The sequence below is a fragment of the Octopus sinensis genome, linkage group LG10 (genome assembly GCF_006345805.1).
Source record: "Octopus sinensis linkage group LG10, ASM634580v1, whole genome shotgun sequence".
In the NCBI taxonomy this organism is placed as follows: Eukaryota; Metazoa; Mollusca; class Cephalopoda; order Octopoda; family Octopodidae; genus Octopus; species Octopus sinensis.
Window position 1 is genome coordinate 2,014,601 of NC_043006.1, and position 19,913 is coordinate 2,034,513.

The 19,913-nt window shown below is 39.8% G+C and overlaps 1 protein-coding gene across 1 annotated transcript in view; it reads left to right on the plus strand.

Annotated features, from left to right (window-relative positions):
• The window catches only part of LOC115216651 (probable cation-transporting ATPase 13A3), a 171,944-nt gene that overhangs the window by 63,515 nt on the left and 88,516 nt on the right, over positions 1-19,913 (plus strand). Inside the window, exons 3-6 of the mRNA XM_029786142.2 lie at positions 6,615-6,782; positions 12,958-13,016; positions 17,759-17,855; positions 19,294-19,376. Of these exons, the coding sequence (XP_029642002.1) occupies positions 6,615-6,782; positions 12,958-13,016; positions 17,759-17,855; positions 19,294-19,376 (407 nt within the window). The remainder of the gene's footprint in view (positions 1-6,614; positions 6,783-12,957; positions 13,017-17,758; positions 17,856-19,293; positions 19,377-19,913) is intronic.

The following is a 19,913-nucleotide window of genomic DNA, read 5'->3' on the forward strand; positions in this document are numbered from 1 at the left end:
AAACTAATATTAATACATAGTATTAGGTGCAGGCATGGCTATGTGGTTAAGAAGCTTGCTTCCAAATCTTGTGGTCTTGAGTTCAGTCCCAGTGCATGGTACCTTGGGTAAGTGACTTCTGCTATAGTCTCAGGTTGACCAAAGTCATGTCAGTGGATTTGGTGCACGCGTGCACACACACATACACATATGTATATGTGTGTTTGTGTGTGCCCTTTCTTAAGCACCTCATCATACCATTACCATACAAGCAAGGTTGTTTGATTCCAGTCTTATGTGAAAAACATGTCTAGCTATGGGGGAAATAAATAAATAAATATATATATATATACATGGATATAGCTTGGAAAATATATATGTACTAGCAGAATTGCCCGGCGTTGCTCGGGGCTGAATTGCTTGAAAGTACTGTTAATGATTGCACTGAATTATGATGATTATTCAGGCAAATATTGATATAAGCTTACGGTGGGAGATAAGGACTTAACGATCAAATGTGTGCCATTGCATTGTTTTGGGGGAACCAAATTTCTGATGAGCATTATAGGGGCACCAACTTTAAGTTTGAGAAAGTGTGGTGGTAGTCCAGGGTGCTCAAAGGAATTGAGTACCTCTATTGGATAGTTGATGACGTCCTCTGGGTCAGGAGTTGTATCGATAGACTGATATACATAGACTTCCCCAGGAATGATTTTAGCATTTCATCATTAATATGGTGAACAGTTTTATTCCTCGGGACCAGTATAGCCTTTTTGCCAATCCAATCCATATTCTGATAATTAGCTTGTAGATCTGGGAACACTGCATCTCTGAGATCAGAAGGCATCTTAACAATGGTACAAATGGAATCGATGGCAATATTACCATTTTCATTCCCTGGTATTTTGCCTTCGCCAAGTGCAAGGAGGGTGTGAGGAAATGCTGCTGATGTGATATTACGTCGCATATGAGCACGCATATTGGTGTGAAGTTTGAGAGTTACTTCCGTTTATTTTAAAAAATATGCATTAAAATGGGAAAAAATGATGGTAAATTATTTGTAAAATCATAGACTCATCGTAGACGCGCGCTAATACCCAGAAGGGCTCGATATGAATCACGACTATAAGATACCCGGTTTTGGTTAAACTGCATCGCAAAATGTGGGAGTAGTTAGGAATCTAAATCGGAGTAGACAGACACACAACCTTTCTTTTATATATAAATATTTTCGTCCTAAAAAACTATGTATGGATTGAATGGTTACCTCTATGGAAATATATACACGCACATTATACATACATGTGTGTATAGATGAATATATAAATACATTTAAATATCTATATACACTTTTGGGCGATCTTTCTGTTTCTTAGAGATAACTTTAGATCTTATTTTCGTGCTAAAAAACTTTGTATGGAGTGAATGGTTACGTGTATGGAAATATATACACACACGTTATACATACATGTGTGCATAGATGAATATATAAATAGATTTATATATCTATATACACTTTTGGGCGATCTCTGTGCTACTTAGAGATAACTTTAGATCTTATTTTCGTCCTAAAAAACTTTGTGCGGAGTGAATGGTTACGTGTATGGAAATATATACACACACATTATACATACATCTGTGTATAGATGAATATATAAATACATTTAAATATCTATATACACTTTTGGGCGATCTTTCTGCTACTTGGATATAGGGGCGATGTTTCGCTTGTCGTAGCACACGTTTCCGTCGATTTCCGTAAAAAATGTAAACACTGAATCGGTCATACATACATACATACATACATACACACACACACACATACACACACACACACACATACATGCATACATACATATACACATAAACCGAGTAAAAAATTTCAGTTATCTCTCTCTTTCACACATTACTCTCTCTGTCTCTTCACACACACTAACAGAAGCACTTCACTTACACAACATACTGTCTGTCTCCCACACTCCATCAAACACACACACACACATACATGTACATTAATGCGTTCCATGCACGGTAACTTCAAAAGAACTTCCCTCGTCATACAATCGCTTTCTCTTAGTCTCTTTCGCTCTCATTACTTATGTAAAAAAATAATTTTTTTACGGAAATCGACGGAAACCTGTGCTACGACAAGCGAAACATCGCCGATATAGGTCTTATATTCGTCCTAAAATACTTTCCTGTCACACACTCACGCACACGCACGCACACACACACACGCACCCTCACACACACACACACACTCACACACACGCACGTTAGCTTACAATTTTATTTATATATTTGCGTGTCTATGTGTGTAAAGAGGAAGTGGCAGACTGAAAGAGTCACTCACTACAAAAGGTGAATTACTTTCATTTTATTTGTTGCACACTGTGTGTGTGCGTGTGCGTGTGGTGTAAAACACATTAAGAAAAGCATTTGACATACACACCAGAATGTGAGTTTTCTGTAAATTTTGCTTAATTGGAATTTAAATTTTAAAAAGTGGACCTGGCAAAACCCAATGCATTCTACTCTTAAAAATGCTAAGTAAATTGTAATTGAAGAAATCCTATATTGTAGATTTCTATAACTGACAAAGGGAGGCAGATAAAATCTGCTTTTATAATAAGATATATATATATATATATATAAATAAATGGTGTTGAATGCAGGTGTTATTCAATTTCTTTTACTTTTGACATATGTTTCGAAGACAACATTGGTTTTATTCCAAAGGAATAAACGGTGTAAAATAATGTAATCTTCTCATCAAGAAAGAAAGAGAACCCATCCCAACAACAAGACATTATAACAATTTTGATGACTGCATAAATGATAAACAGAACATTATTAAGTATTTAAAAAAAAAAACGTTAATAGATCTGACGTCAAAGGCAGACCATAGGAAGAGAAGGGATAAAGAAATAAGTAGTATATATATATATATATATATATATATATATATACTTGGCAACAGGAAAGGCATCCAGCTGTTAGAAATCTGCCTCAACAAATTGTGTCTGACCCATGCCAGCATGGAAAAGAGGATGTTAAATGATGGTCATGATGACGAATACTATATGTCTATTGTGAATACAAGGGTGAGGGATATTGAAATATGAATTGTCTTTTTGAACACAAAGATATGGGATAATTCTGGATTGGGTATTATTTTGATATTTTACTCCATTGTGCAGAACAACACATAACAGGTATTTTAACCATTTGCCATTCAAATTACTCTGTCAAATGCAATGGTTATATTCTGTTATTTGTTTCAGTCATTTGATTGTGGCCATGCTGGAGCACTGCCTTAAAGAATTTTAATCGAAGAAATCAACTGCAGGATTTATTTTTTGTAAGCGTAGTTCTTATGCTATCACTCTCTTTTGCTGAACTGCTAAGTTACAGGAATATAAACACACCAACACCAGTTGTCAAGTGATGGTCGGGAGACAAACACAGGCACACACATACACACAATGGTCTTCTTTAAGTTTCTGTCTACCAAATCCACTGACAAAGCACTGGTTGGCTTGAGGTTATAGCAAAAGACACTTGCCCTAAATGCCACACAGTGGGACTGAACCTGAAGCTACTTGCTTGGAAAGCAAGCTTCTCAACCACACAGCTATATCCATATGTGTGTGTGTGTGTGTGTGTATATATATATATATATATATATATATATATATATATATATATATATATGTATATATTTCATCATCTTCATCATCGTTTAACGCCTGTTTTCTATGCTTCCTAATGCCAACCACTCCGAGAGTGTAGTGGGTGCTTTTTATGTGCCACTGGCATGGGAGCCAGTCAGGTGGCACTGGCAACAATCACATTTAAATGGTGCTTTTTACGTGCCACCAGCATGGGACCAGTCAGGCAGCACTGGCATTGACCAAGTTCAGATGGTGCTTTTTATGTGCCACTGGCACAGGTGCCAATCAGGCGGTACTGTCATCGGCCAAATCAATGGCTTCACTTGACTCATCAGGTCTTCACAAGCTCAGTTTATTGCCCAAAGATTGAAGGGTACTCTTAAATGGGCTGGTTACGCTGCACTGGCATAGGCCAAAAGGTTATGGTCTCACTTGGCTTACTGGGTCTTCCAAGCACAGTATATCTCCAATGGTCTCAGTCACTTGTCATCGCCTCCATGAGACCCAACGTTCGAAGGTCATGCTTCACCACCTCATCCCAGGTCTTCCTGAGCCTACCTCTTCCACAGGTTCTCTCTACTGCTAAGGTGTGACACTTTTTCACATAGCTGTCCTCATCCATATGCAATACATGACCATACCAGCGCAATCATCTCTCTTGCACACCACATCTGATGCTTCTTAAGTCCAACTTTTCTCTCAGGGTGTTTACACTCTGTTGTGTATACATAATGACATTACACATCCAGCAGAGCATACTAGCTTCATTCCATGTAAGCATGTCCCCTACAGTCATGGTCCATGTTTTACTGCCATGTAGCATGGTTGTTTGCTCACATGCGACATACAGTCTACCTTTACTCTGAGCAAGAGGCCCTTTGTCACCAGCAGAGGTAAGAGCTCTCTGAACTTTGCCCAGGCTATTCTTATTCTAGTAGCTACACTCTCAAAGCATCCAACCCTGCTACTGACTTGGTCACCTAGGTAAAAGAAGCTATCAACTACTTATAGTTTTTTCCCCTGGAATGTGATGGAAGCTGTTTTCTCACACATTTTCAGTGTTTATTGCTCCTGAGCATTTGCCACACACAAAACTATCTTCCCAGTTAGCATTCTTTGATATTGCTACTCCTCTTGTGTGTCCATACCTTACACTGGGTACATCTTATGAAGTTTCTACCTACACCTTTTCTACAGATCGAGCAGGGCCATCTACCTGAAGGGATTTGTGATTTGTCTGCCTTCCTACTTTTTAAGACTTTGTTTTTTGCTAGACTGACTCTAAGGCCCTTCAATTCTAGACCTTGCTTCCACACCTGAATCTTCCCCTCTAGTTCTCATAGTGATTCAGCTATTAGAGTAAGGTCATCAGCATAGAGAAGCTCCCAGGGGCATCCTGTCTTGAATTCCTCTGTTCTTGCCTGGGGACTATGATGAACAAAAGGGGGCTGTGCACTGATCCTTGGTGGACCCCTACTTGGAAGTCTTCACTTGGAATTCCTCACCTTACTGACAGCATCCCTGTATATGGCTTATACAGTTCTCACTAACCACTCATCTATCCCTAGTTTCCTCATTGACCACCAGATAAAGGATTGGGGGACCCTGTCAAAGGCTTTCTCCATGTCAAAGAAAGCCAGGTACAGGGGTTTATCGTTGGCTAAGTATTTCTCCTGCAGCTGTCTTACCAGAAATATAGCATCAGTGGTGCTTTTCCCTGGCACAAACCCAAACTGCATCTCATCTAAACTGACTCTCTCCCTAATTAGTTGGCTAAATAAACCTGTCTCCTAGCTTTCCCTCTGGCAGTCTGATACAATTCCCTGCTGCCACCGTTCTTCTAGTCCTTACATGCCTGTTTATTTTCCCTAATGGCCCTGTCAACTGCATTGCTCCACCACCACATTACCTTGGGGTGAGAGGGGACTTTGCACCATCCATGGATCTGGTCAGGTTGTCCCATAGGAATCTCCAGTTGTGGGAAGGGCGAGTGCACTGTGAAACAGCAAAAACTCAGGCTGCCAGCATAGAAAACATTAATAATAATAATGAGATAGAATTGGGCTTTTGAATTCTTAACTAGAGCTACAACCAAGAGTTTTTGGTCAGCCAAACTGTGACAAAATTAGATAAATGACAATAGTAAATGAGTGTGAAAGAGAGGGAGGAAGAGGGAAGGTTGGGTTGAGCGAAGGGATCTTGAGTTTTTTCCTCTAAACATATGGATTGGAAGATGAAACTGTGTTTACATTGAGAGATAATGAAATGAAATAATAAAGTAATTATAATCTGCGCTGAAAAGAGGTTTTAGATGTGTACTAGATTGGAAAACATGTTGCTTATCTGAACATCTTCTGGTTTCTACTCCATGTGGTGGGGTATTAAAATATAAGGTAGTGGAATCTGAATGAACTGGTTTATATAGGGTGGGGTGGAAGGTGTGGAGGTAAAATGTTAGGAGAAGAAACTGAGAGGGAGAGAGGGACCAGAGTTTGGCTGGTCGAAGACAGAACATGGAGAGACAGAATGAAGTATGAGTGAGTCTGGTTGCTTTCTTTGGCCATAGCCATATTTGCAGTTTGTTTTGGTCATTGAGTCCTACCACTTACCGACCTTATTCAAGTGATGTACCGATCTTTTGCCAGCTGACCACATTACTGAAGACATAACAGAGAACACCTGGTCCTTGACCTTCTCAGAACTATATGTCCTTTCTTCCCTCCTTTCTGTCTACATTATTATCTTAATCAGCCACTTAACCCTCGACAACATAATCAAGAACATGGTCACTCAGCATATAATACACACATAGTTTGAGTCCCATTCATAAACTGCTCTCTCTTTTCTCTCTGAAACTGGTGTTTGTAATATCTACAATCATTTATAGTAAAACCTCAGCTGTTAATTTCATCTCTTGCTACTTTTTCAGAATTTCTCATTCCATTATTCTATTTATTTCAGGAAATTATTGGGTACCGCCTTAACAAAAAGAAAAAGTTTTTCTACTGGATTCTGACAGTGCTTTCTCTAGGATTTCTGCACCTTTTCTGCTACTGGTTGCCTAGATATTATCTTTATTTAACATGTGACACTTGTTCATTAGAGGAGGCTGAAAACGTTCTACTCCAGGTAAATTGTATTCTATGTACTTCTGTTTTTTGTTTTTTTTAAATAAACTTTATTGCAACCCCTTTTTTTTTACCTCCATGTTAGTATGGAACACTGTTGGTTGTCACCAGAACATTTAGTTTTACAGCTGGGTCACATTTCTCTTGCTAACCTCACGGTTTTTAAGGAATGCAACATATTTTGTCAACTCGGAGTTGTCCACTTGGTTTAACATCACTACTCGGCACTTATCTAAATTTGATCTCAATGACTCAACCAGTGGCATGTAAAAGGCACCATTCGAACAGGGCTGATGCCAGTGCTCCCTGCACATCATAGCATAAATCCACCATCTTCAGGTAAAATTTTAAACAGGTATAAACAGGTGAAGTAAGGCCTTGATGATAACATATTCAACAACATGTACACATGCATATATATATATATATATATATGCATGGACGTTGTTCAGCTGAGCTCTCTTTTCTGGTTCCTCCTTTAAGAACTTATCAGCAATCAACTAGACTTGCATCCAATTCTCATCAGTACACTCTGTAAGCTCCTAAGTGTTGTAAAGCACTTTACACTACCAGTTTCTTCCCTCGCACTTCTGAACTTTGGAATTTCCTTCCACAGTCTTGTTTTCCTCTTTAATAAGACCTCCAGTCTTTTAAGTCTAATGTACATCATAACCTGTTGACTTCAGTCTACCATCCATTTTATCCTAGTAGCTCTTTATGTTTTCGGTAGTCTAAGGACTTTGTAACAATCGAATGCTTTCAAAAAAGGGAAAAAAATGTCTGTGTGTTAGGAAGGGCATCCAGCCATAAAACCCCTGCCAAAACAGATACAGTAGCCTTGGGTCGTCTTCTACCTGGCTGGCTCCTGTCAACTGTCCTTCCCATGCATGGAACATGGACATTAAATGATGATGATGGTGATGATGTATATATATGTATATATATATATACACACATATGTATACACATGCATACATGTATATACACGTATATATATATATATATATATATATATATATATATATTGTATCTTTGTGGTACCAGTGCCGGTGGCACACAAGAAAACCATCCGAATGTGGCCGTAGCCAGTACCGCATCGACTGGCCTCCGTGCTGTGGGCACGTAACAAACACCATCTGATCGTGGCCGTTCGCCCGCCTCATCTGGCACCTGTGTCGGTGGCACATAAAAACACCATCCGCGTCCGTCTGCAGCCTCGTCTGGCACTGTTCTGCACATAAAAACACCATCCGAGCGTGGCCGTCTGCCAGCCTCATCTGGCACCTGTGTCGGTGGCACATAAAAACACCATCCGAGCGTGGCCGTCTGCCAGCCTCGTCTGGCACCTGTGTCGGTGGCACATAAAAACACCATCCGAGCGTGGCCGTCTGCCAGCCTCATCTGGCACCTGTGTCGGTGGCACATAAAAACACCACGAGCGTGGCCGTCTGCCAGCCTCATCTGGCACCTTGTCGTGGCACATAACACCATCCGAGCGTGGCCGTCTGCCAGCCTCGTCTGGCACCTGTGTCGGTGGCACATAAAAAACACCATCCGAGCGTGGCCGTTCGCCAGCCTCGTCTGGCACCTGTGTCGGTGGCACATAAAATCACCCACTACACTCTCGGAGTGGTTGGCGTTAGGAAGGGCATCCAGCTGTAGAAACACTGCCAGATCTGACTGGCCTGGTGCAGCCTTCGGGCTCCCCAGACCCCAGTTGAACCGTCCAACCCATGCTAGCATGGAAAGCGGACGTTAAATGATGATGATGATGATATATATATACATACATGTATATACACACACATATATATATATATATACGTGTATATACACATATATATACATGCATACATATACACGCATATACATACATACACACCCACACACATATATACAAACACGCTCATATATATACAAGCACATGCTTGTGCATGCATACATATGTGTGTCTATATATATATATATATATATACGTGTATATATGAATGGTTTTGTTAAGTGGTGTCATTTTACAATTCATTAAACAATAAAAATGGTATTTTTTATAAGCTTAAGTCAGCTTTCCTGAATGTGTGGGATTCGAATGCACATCCCTTTGTTAACGCGACTGTGTTACCGATTACACCAGCGAACCAGCCTGTTATTTGACAGAAAGGAGCAGGCTGGTTCACTGGTGTAATTGGTGACACACTGAGTCATGTTAACAAAAAAATGTGTGTTCGAGTTCTATGCGTACAGGAAAGCCTACTTTTTTCTGGCGAGGGCTTCTATGCCCCATTATTAGACTATTTTCCTTAGTCCTTTGCACAATGATTGCTATAAGCTTTAAGCTTATAAAAATACCATTTATATGCATATATGTATATATATATATATATATATATATACGCACACACACATAGCCCTATATTTTTATAATAATTGTAGAATATAGAGATATAAAGCAAGTAATTTAATATAAACGAAGAATTATAAGAAATATATATAAGCACTCATCGACAGAGAGCTTGGTCATAAACCTGATTATCAAATATTTCACTATTTAAAGAATTTTGAGGTTACAAACAAGTATAATGAGATTACATAACCAGAAGGCCGATGACCCTCTGCTTCTATCTTTATGATATATTGTTTGGTTTATATCTCAATATTCTATATAACTATATGAATATAGTGCTGTGTGTGCGTGTGCATTTTTATATGTGCATGTGTATGTATATGTGTTTATATATATATTGTGTTTGTGTATCGTCATCATTTAACGTCCATTGTCCATGCTGGCATGGGTTGGACGATTTGACTGGGCTGGCATGATGGAAGGCTGCACCAGACTCCAGTCTGATTTGGTGTGGTTTTCTATGACTGGATGCCCTTCCTAATGTCAACCACTTCAAGAGTGTAATGTATGCTTTTACGTGCCGTCGGTACAGGGGCCATCTGTGTGACCCTGGGGTGCGTTTACATGCCACCAGCATGGGTGCCAGTTTGCATGACACCAGTATCTGCCACGACTGTGATTTTGCTTGGATTGATGGATCTTCTTCTCAAACATGACATAATGCCAAAGGTCTCGGTCAGTACCTCCATGAGGCCCAACACTCAAAAGGAACTCATCCACTTTGCCTTCATGAGGCCCAACATTCAAAGGATGTTCTTTATATGCCACCAGCACAGGTGTGGTTGGTTTGACAGGTCCTCTCAAGCACAGCACATTGCCAAAGGTTTCGGTCACCAGTCATTGCCTCTGTGAGGCTCAAAGTTCAAAGATCATGCTTAACTGCCTTGTACCGTGTCTTCCTCTACCACAGATTCCTTCCACGGTTAGAGATGGCACTTCTTTACACAGCTGTCTTCATCCATACACATCACATGACCATACCAGCACAGTCATCTCTCTTGCACACCATATCTTATGCCTAACTTTTCCCTGAAGATGCTTACACTCTGTTGAACATGCACACTGACATTGCACATCCAGCAAAGCACACTGGCTTCATTTCTCTCAAGCCTATGCATGTCCTCAGCTGTCACAGCCCATGTTTTGCTGCCATGTAGCATGGCTGTTCACACACAGGTATCAAGCAATCTGCCTTTCACTCTGAGGGAGAGGCCTTTTTTGTTGCCAGCAGGGGTAGGAACTCTCTGAACTTTGCCCAGCCTAATCTTATTCTCACAGCTATGCTCTTGGAGCATCCACCTCCACTACTAACTTGGTCACCCAGAAGCTATCTACTACCTCTAGCTTGCCCCCTCCCCCCACTGGCAGTTGCAGGAAGTCTATTTTCTGTGAATTTTCAGCATTTATTGCACATGTACACCTTCAACATACAAAAGTTAGTTTCCCTGTTAACCTTCCTCTGATGTTGCTGCACCTTTTGTGTCCAAAGCTTACACTGGGTGCATCTTATGAAGATTCTACCTACACCTTTTCTACCTGAAGGGATTTGTGATTTGTCTGACTTCCTTCTTACTATAACTTTGGTTTTTGCTAGGCTAGCTCTAAGTCCCTATGATTCTAGACCTTGCTTCCATACCTGGAACTTCTTCTCTAGTTCAGGTGGTGATTCAGCTATAAGGGCAAGGTCATCAGCATAGAGGAGCTCCCAGGAGTAGCCTGTCTTGAATTCCTCTGTTATTACCCAGAGAACTATGATGAACAAGAAGGGGCTGAGCACCGATCCTTGGTGAACCCCTACTTCTACCCTGAATTCTTCACTGTACTTGTTGCCTACCCTCACCTTACTGGTAGCGTCCCTGTACAAGGCTTGTACGGCTCTCACCAACCACTCGTCTATCCCTAGTTTCCACACTGATCACCAGATAAGGGATGGGGGACTCTGTCAAAAGCGTTCTCCAAGTCAACAAAAGCTAAGTACAGATGCTTATCTTTTGCTAGGTATTTCTCCTTCTAGACTAACTTTCTCCCTAATTAGCTGAGCTCCGTAACTTTCATCACCTGATCAACTATTTGATGCTTCTGTAATTATTTCTGTCTAAGGCATCACCTTTACTTTTGCAGCAGTTGACTATTGTGCTGCAATACCAGTCATTGGGTATGATTCATTCACGAACCACCTGATTTACAATACAGGTGATTAGGCTATAACCCACACCGCCAATTATTTTAAGCATCTCAGCGGTGATTCCTGATGGGCTTGAGGCTTTCCCTGTCTTCATATCCTTAATTGCTTTAACTACCAGGCTTCTGTCGATTCGGGTAGCTGGTCCCTCATTTGGGTCAACATTTGGCAGACTCTTCTCCTCTCATTCATTCTCCACATTCAGCAGTCTTTCATAACGGCATCTCCAAGCCTCTTTCTTTCTTTCTTTGCAGACTCATTAAAAGCAAGTACACCATCATCCATGCAGACGCATATGTTTATATATGTATGTATACATATGTATAAGTGTGTATGAATGTGAGTGTCTGTCTGTGTGTGTGTGTGTGTACAAGTGTGGAAAGGGGATGGCAGTTCTATGACTTTCTGCTGCCCCGAGGCCTGCTTTCTTTTATCTCACTTAACCAACAAGATATCTTTCTGGTTTTGATGATCTTAAGGACATACCTTGGCAACGGTTTGTCTATATTTTTTTCCCACTTACCTCATAGCAAGTTATGACTATAAACCAATAAAGATAACTCTTCAAAATAATAGAAGTGTTTGATCGCTTTACTTCTTTGAATGCCCATTATACTTCTGATTTGAATGTTCTCTTTTAAAATACCATTTATCCAAAATGTTGTTGGATATGTCACCAACTAGGGCTTTACCTTACCTGTTTACACCTGTTTAAAATTGTACTTGAAGATGGTTGGTTTATGCTATGATGTCATCTATGAATACATCAAAATACTTCTACCGAAACAGCTGTTGTCAATTTTAAATCCCATTTGTGCTCTTCTGTTTTTTTACCTATGCTGCTCCTAGAATCAATTTTGTGTCAGATCTACAGTTTAAATTGGATTTGTTACTTACATATCTACGGTACCCTACCAACACAATGCCTTCAGGGTTGTTTTGCCTCACTGTGAATCTTATGTTATTGTACATTGCCAATTCTGGCATCCTACATGTTGATGTCCCTAGATTCTAATGATTCTTATAATTAATCTATATACATATGTATTGTATGTGTGTGTGTGTGTGTATGTGTTTCACTCATGATTGACAGATTGTGGGTTCAGTTCCCTGACTGGGCGGTTTCTTGAGCGAAACAGTTCATTTTGTGTTGCTCCAGTTCCCCGCTTTTGATGAGGGCAGGGTGGCGTCATTTAAAGGTTAAATCAATGCAAAAGCACATTGTGGCCAGCAGTGTGCAACAACATCTGATATCCTGCTCGTTCACATTTTTGTATACCTACCTACCTACCTACCTACCTACCTACCTACCTACCTACCTACCTACCTACCTACCTACATGCATGCATGCGTATGTTTAATCCATAATAATGAGTCTGACAAATTATATTTTGTCAAACTCACAGTTATGGATTTAAACTTATTGACACTCTGGCCACTGGTTTTGAGTTCGTTATTCTAAATGGTATCACCACGTTCCTGTGAATTTGTCATTTCCAAAAGTCTCTATCTGTGTGTATATATATATCTATACATGTGTGTGTGTATGTATGTATGTATGTATGATTAACATACCTTTTATTTCTTTTTAAGGACCAATACAAGCAATGGTTTGTGGCAGAAGTTCGCATAATAGCCACAGATGGAGTCAGGTTTGTTTATCTGCTACTTTCCTGTTTATAAACAATAAATAACATTTTTCCTTAGTAAATATTTCATTGTAAAATGAAAACCAAAAATCTTACTTTTTCTGTGATAATGTGAAAATTCATTTGAATTTCTCTAGTTTATACTATTGATGTATAGGCTTTGGTGAAAAATCTTCTGACAGAGCAACAAGACATTTCTAATTTCTTTGACAATAAATATCACACCCCCACATCTGTCTCCCTCTATGGCACACAAATTTATCTCGTTTCATAAATTTCATTTATGACAGCGTGGTTAGGGAGCTTGCTTCCTAGCCACATGGTTTTGGGTTCAGTCCCACTGCGTGGCATTTTGGGCAGGTGTCTTCCACTATAGCCTCGAGCCGACCGGAGCTTTGTGATTGAATTCGGTAGGTGGAAGTTACTGCCGTGTGTGTATGTGTGCGTATAGCTGCTCAGTGCCTCTCTGAAAGAGAGAGAGAGGGGACAGCATCTTGGAGTCATCTTCTGAATATTTTCACTTTATCACTAGCACTAGATAAGTCTACTATTTTTTTTTTTAGTCTGGCTTTGTTTTTTGTTTGTTTTGTCTGCATCAGGATATGAAAAACTTATTTTTCACTGGATTTCTGTGTAGAATCTTATTCCAACAGCAGTCAGCAAATCAACCTTGTCTTCCAACCAAAGGATTATTATTATTATTATTATTATTATTATTATTATTATTATTCCATCATATGTAAACAAACATAAGTTTGTTTTTGAAGCGTTGAAATGTGTTGTAGAACAAATAAAAAGACTTTTTTTTTTTTTCAACACGTAAATACTGAACAGTATATATAAAGGATAAAATCCTTTTAAGAGCAGAAGAATTTGTTGGTTGCTGGCAAATTTTTCTGCCCTTAAAAGGATTTTATCCTTTATATATACTGTTCAGTATTTACGTGTTGAAAAAAAATTTATCTTTCTACTTATTATTATTGTGGAGGTGCATGGCTGAGTGGTTAGGGTGTCAGCATCATGATCGTAAGATTGTGGTTTCGATTCCTGGACCGGACGTCGTGTTGTGTTCTTGAGCAAAACACTTCATTTCATGTTGCTCCAGTCTACTCAGCTGGCAAAAATGAGTAACCTGTGATGGACTGGCATCCCGTCCAGCTGGGGAACACATACGCCATTGAAACCGGGAAATCGGGCCCATGAGCCTGGCTAGGCTTTAAAAGGGCACATTTATTTATTTTTTACTTATTGTTGTTGTTGTTGAATGAGAGAGCAGTGCATGCCATCAAAGTAACACTAGGGTAAAATATACAAAGCTTATTATACCCATCATAACTACTTGTCTGATAAGGGTACACCAGGCACATGCATCACAACCATATGTGCACGACATGGTGATCTCATGTGAAGATAAATAGCACATAACCTTGCAGGTGGGGCCCAGTTAGTATTTTCTTCAGGTTGAGTAACCCATCCCGCTCAAAAGGTTCCTGAGTAAGGTTTCTTTAAGGATGTTGAATGAAACATCCATGTTTCCAGAGGTGAATTATTCAAACTTCCTAAGAATTCCTCTCAACACACGGCTATGATGCTCCCCTGCTATGTCTGCTCATGATCAGAGATGCACATATCATCAGCCACTAAGGGACCTGCTCAACTGACAAGCAAATCTGTGGTATTGAGCAGAATATATACTGTAGCCCATCTTTTACACCAAGACAAAACAATGTATGTGATAACACTTCCAATCAGTTAAGATCAGAAGCCATGAAAGCCACTGCCTGGTACTGCATCATCATCATCATCACCACCACCACCACCACCACAACCACCATCACTATGCTCATCATCACCACCACCACCATCATCATCATCATCACCATCATCATCATCACCACCACCACCACCACCACCACCACCATCATCATAATCATCATCATCACCACCACCATCATCATCATCATCATCACCACCATCATCACCACCACCACCACCACAACCACCATCACTATGCTCATCATCATCACCATCATAATCACCATCATCATCATCATCATCATCATCATCACCACCATCATCATCATCATCATCACCATCATAATCATCATCATCACCACCATCATCACCACCACCATCACTATCATCATCACCACCACCATCATAATCATCATCATCATCACCATCATAATCATCATCATCATCAAGAAGGTGGTGAGCTGGCAGAATTGTTAGCATGCTGAGCAAAATGCTTAGCAGTATTTTGTCTGCCATGACGTTCTGAGTTCAAATTCTGCCGAGATCGAATTTGCCTTCCACCCTTTCAAGTTGGCAGAACCATTAGCAGACTGGATGAAATGCTTAGTGCCATTTCTTCTGTCTTTGCATTCTGAGCTCAAATCCTGCTGAGGGTGACTTTGCCTTTCATCCTTTTGGGGTTAATATAATCAGCTAGCTTCCTCCAACCAAATTTCAGGCTTTGTGCCTTTAGCAGAAAGAAATATTACCATTATTAAACCGGCAGAATCATTTGGGTATCAGACAAAATGCTTAGTGGCATTTTTCTAGTTCTTTATGTTGTGAGTTCAAATCCTGCCATGATCAACTTTGTTTTTCATCCTTGTGGAGCTGATCCTCATAATGTTGAGCCTTCGCCCTTTGGCAGAATTGTCAGGGTATTGGATAAAATTCTACATGGTTTGGTTCAGTTACAGTTCTTGGCATTCTGGTTTCAAGTCTCACTGAGGTCAGTTTTAACCTCCATGGCTCTGGGACCTTGAAAACACAAAACTTCCCAAGTTTTATGATTGATGTAATCTACAAACCTCAAAATTGCTTACTTTATCTTTTATCTCTTATTTGTTTCAGTCAGTAGAATGTGGCCATGCTGGGGCACCGCCTTGAAGAATATTAGTCGAATGAATTGATCCCTTTTTGTTTTAAAGCCTGGTACTTATTCTTTCAGTCTCTTTTGCTGAACCGTTGAGTTACAGGGACATAAACAAGCCAACAACAGTTGCCAAGCAGTAATTGGATAGACACACACACACACACACACACACACACACACAAGTATATATGATAGGCTTCTTTCAGTTTCCGTATTCCACATCCACTTACAAGGCTTTGATCAGCCTAGAGGCTATAGCAGAAGATATTTGCCCAAGGTGCTATGCTGTGGGACTGAACTCGTAGCTGTGTGGTTGGGAAGCAAACTTCCTACCACATGGCCATGTCTCATGCCTAAAACACAAACAATTATTTTCTTGTTTTCTATGATTGTAAATTCAGTTTTGATTACATGTTTCACCATCATCATCATCATATAACGTCCGCTTTCCATGCTAGCATGGGTTGGATGGTTCGACCAGGGTCTGGAAAACCAGGAGGCTGCACCAGGCTCCAGTCTGATCTGGCAGTGTTTCTACAGCTGGATGCCCTTCCTAATGCCAACCACCCCATGCTCTTCATGAGGGTAGTGGGTGCTTTTTACATGCCACCGGCACGGGCCAGAGGGGGCTGGCAACGGCCACGATTGGTTGGTGCTTTTTACGTGCCACCGGCACGGGCCAGAGGGGGCTGGCAACGGCCACGATTGGTTGGTGCTTTTTACGTGCTACTGGCATTTGTAAGAATTTTGAAAGAGGGTCTGTCACTGGAATCAGAAGTGTGAGTGCGTCTTTTATCTTTTATTTGTTTCAGCCATTTGACTGAGGCCATACTGGGGCACCACCTTAAAAGGGTTTAGTCGAACAAAGCGACTCTAGGACTTACTTTTTAAGCTTAGTACTTACTCTATCGGTCTCTTGTGCCAAACCACTAAGCTACATGGACATAAACAAACCAACACCAGTGCAGTAGTGGGGGGACAAACAAGCATAAAGACACACACACACACACTTGAGTAAGCCCATAAATGCAAATGTGATTTCATGTTGTGGTGCACCTGAGCACTGTACACAATAATTTCATTATTATTATTATTAAGATGCAACAAAATAGTCCTCGACTACTGAAGGTTTGCTTTTTTATTGAAAATGATCACAACTCTCCAACGAATGGGAATGTGAAACTCTGAGTCACAGTTTTTTGTGATGTTTTTGCAGCTTCAATAAAAATGTGTATGTGTATATGGAAACTGAAAGAAGCCCGTCGTATATATATATGTGTTTGTGTGTGTCTGTGTTTGCCCCCTCAACATCGCTTGACAACTGATGCTGGTGTGTTTACGTCCCCGTAAATTAGTGGTTCGGCAAAAGAGACGGATGGAATAAGTACTGGGCTTACAAAGAATAAGTCCTGGGGTCGATTTGCTCGACTAAAGGCAGTGCTCCAGCATGGCCACAGTCAACTGACTGAAACAAGTAAAAGAATAAAAGAGTAAAGAGATACAGACACATACACACACACATATATAAATACACACACACATATATATATATTTATATACATACATACAATGGGTTTCTTTCAGTTTCCATCAACCAAATCCACTTACAAGTCTTTGGTCAGCCCAAGGCTATATAGTAGAAGACACTTGCCCAAGGTGCCATGCAGTGGGACTGAACCCAGACCTGTGTGGTTGGGAAGTAAGCTTTTTACCACATAGCCATGCCTGTGTGTGTGTGTGTGAGTGGGAGGGGGGGAATACTGCTATAATAACTCGTTAAATTGTATTAAAACTTGACTCTTTAAACCTGTTGTGTTTATTGGAATTTCCCTCCTTTCTTTTTCTCTTTTCTTCACAGCACCCAACTTACCAAACTTGCAGATGCATCTTTTTCCATGTATAAAGGCAAACTTTCCACTGCTGCATATTTACAAGATTCAGCCATGGAACAATCGGTAGGTGCACACAACTCGACCATTTCATGTATCTCTCCATGTCTGTTTGTCTGCATGCATGCATGCCTACCTGTCTGTTGGTCCATCCATCTATCTGTCCATCTCTCCCCCTCTTTCTCTCTCTCTCTCTCTCTCTCTCTCTCTCTCTCTCATTTGTTGGATAATCCTTTGTTACATTACCTAGTGAAAGCCTTAGTGGTTGGGGCATTCAGTTCATGATCGTAAGGTCATGAGTTCAATTCCTGGCGATGCGTTGTGTCCTTGAGCAAGACACTTTACTTCACTTTATTGCCCCAGTCCACTCAGCTGGCAAAAATGAGTTGTACCTGTAATTCACAAGGGGGGCAGCCTTGTCTCACACTGTGTCACGCTGAATCTCCCTGAGAACCATGTTTAGTGTACATGTGTCTGTGGAGTGCTCAGCTGCTTGCACGTTAATTTCACAAGTAGGCTGTTCCATTGATCAAACGGAATGGAACTGTTCCGTTGATCAAATGAAATGGAACCCCTGTTGCAACCGATGGAGTGCCAGGTTTTTTTGTTCTTTTAAGTATTACTATTGTTAGTTTCACCACAGTTTTGTTGTTCAGGCAATGCTTCGAGATCCACCTTCTGTTTGCATTGTTCCTTTTAATTAGGCAGATTACAAAGCGTTATATGAAGAACCAAATTATGGTGAAACTAACAGCAGAAATATAAGCATTGATTATGCAATTAGCCAGGTAATATATTTATGTGTATAGGTATTGTTTTTGGTATCTCACATGTCACACTTTACTAATTTTTTTTATTTTGCATTATATTTTTATATATAGTTGATTTCATAAAAATTGATAAACTTTGAGAGAACATGAAGTAATTCTATTTTTGAGTGGTGGATCTTGAAGCAGACAAAGCTATAAATAAATAATATGTAAATATTTGGTTAAAAAATCCCTTTTTGATAGAAAATGTCAAAGGCTGCTTGTAGGACTTGCACCCACGTCTCCTATAGACATGACAGCTGTTGTACCACTGGACCAAAGCAATCCTTTGAATTTCTCCACTCTAGAAACTTCATTCTTACCAGCAAGATTTTTATGTTGTTGCCATAAGAATTTAGAAACTTCAGGAAGCCTTCAACATTTTTATCCAAAGGATTTTTTAACCCAATACGTCCATGCTATTATTTATAGTTTTGTCTGCTTCAAGATTTACCATTCCAGAAAGGAATCTTATTCATATTTCCGTTTCTATATTTAATGTAATTATCCTACCATATTTGGGTGTGTGTTTATACTGTTTTTCTTTTATGTCCTTGGGGCAAATAGCAGAAATCTATTTCTCTAATACAGTTTAAATACATTTTTTCCTTGGGCCAATTTTAAATGGTATTTTTTCAGTATTTTCTTTTTTTTAAATTTAATTATTTAATTACTATTTTCTTCGTTTTTTGCAGCACATTCAATCAGTCCAGTTTTTTATAATTAAAAAGTTAAAATACATTTGGGACTCAGAATTAGGTAACTATAGAAAATTAAGGTAAGATTCTGAAACATTTTTGGTGATGATGCTCTATTTCTGCCCTTTTTTTTCTCTTACAATGTAATAGTTTACAATCAAAACTTGTTCACAAAGCAACATGTCAAATGCCTGACTGATGGTCTTGGTTTCAAATCCTACATTGAATTGACCCTCTCAGTCACGTTGTATTGGGCAGTTGGACACAGCTTAAAGTTGTGAGGCCCATTTAGTTATACAGTGCAGAAAGAAACGTTACCATTGTTGGTGCCGTGACAAAATGCACCAATAAAATGATGAACAATAAAGCAGGAAGGACACAGAGGAAAGAGGACCCTTCAGTGTAGCTGGGTTTAACTTTTCTAGTTCCAGTGCCTTCATAAAATCCACTTCAATTTTTGTGGGTTATCTAGAATACCCTTTCTACTATTGTTTCAGCAGCAGTTTTTCTTTGCATCAGCCAGTCTTGTCACTTCCCAAACACCAAATAGGAAGGAAATATTTTTGTGTTTTGTCATTTTGTAGCACACTATTCAAGAAGACAAGGTTTATTGAAGC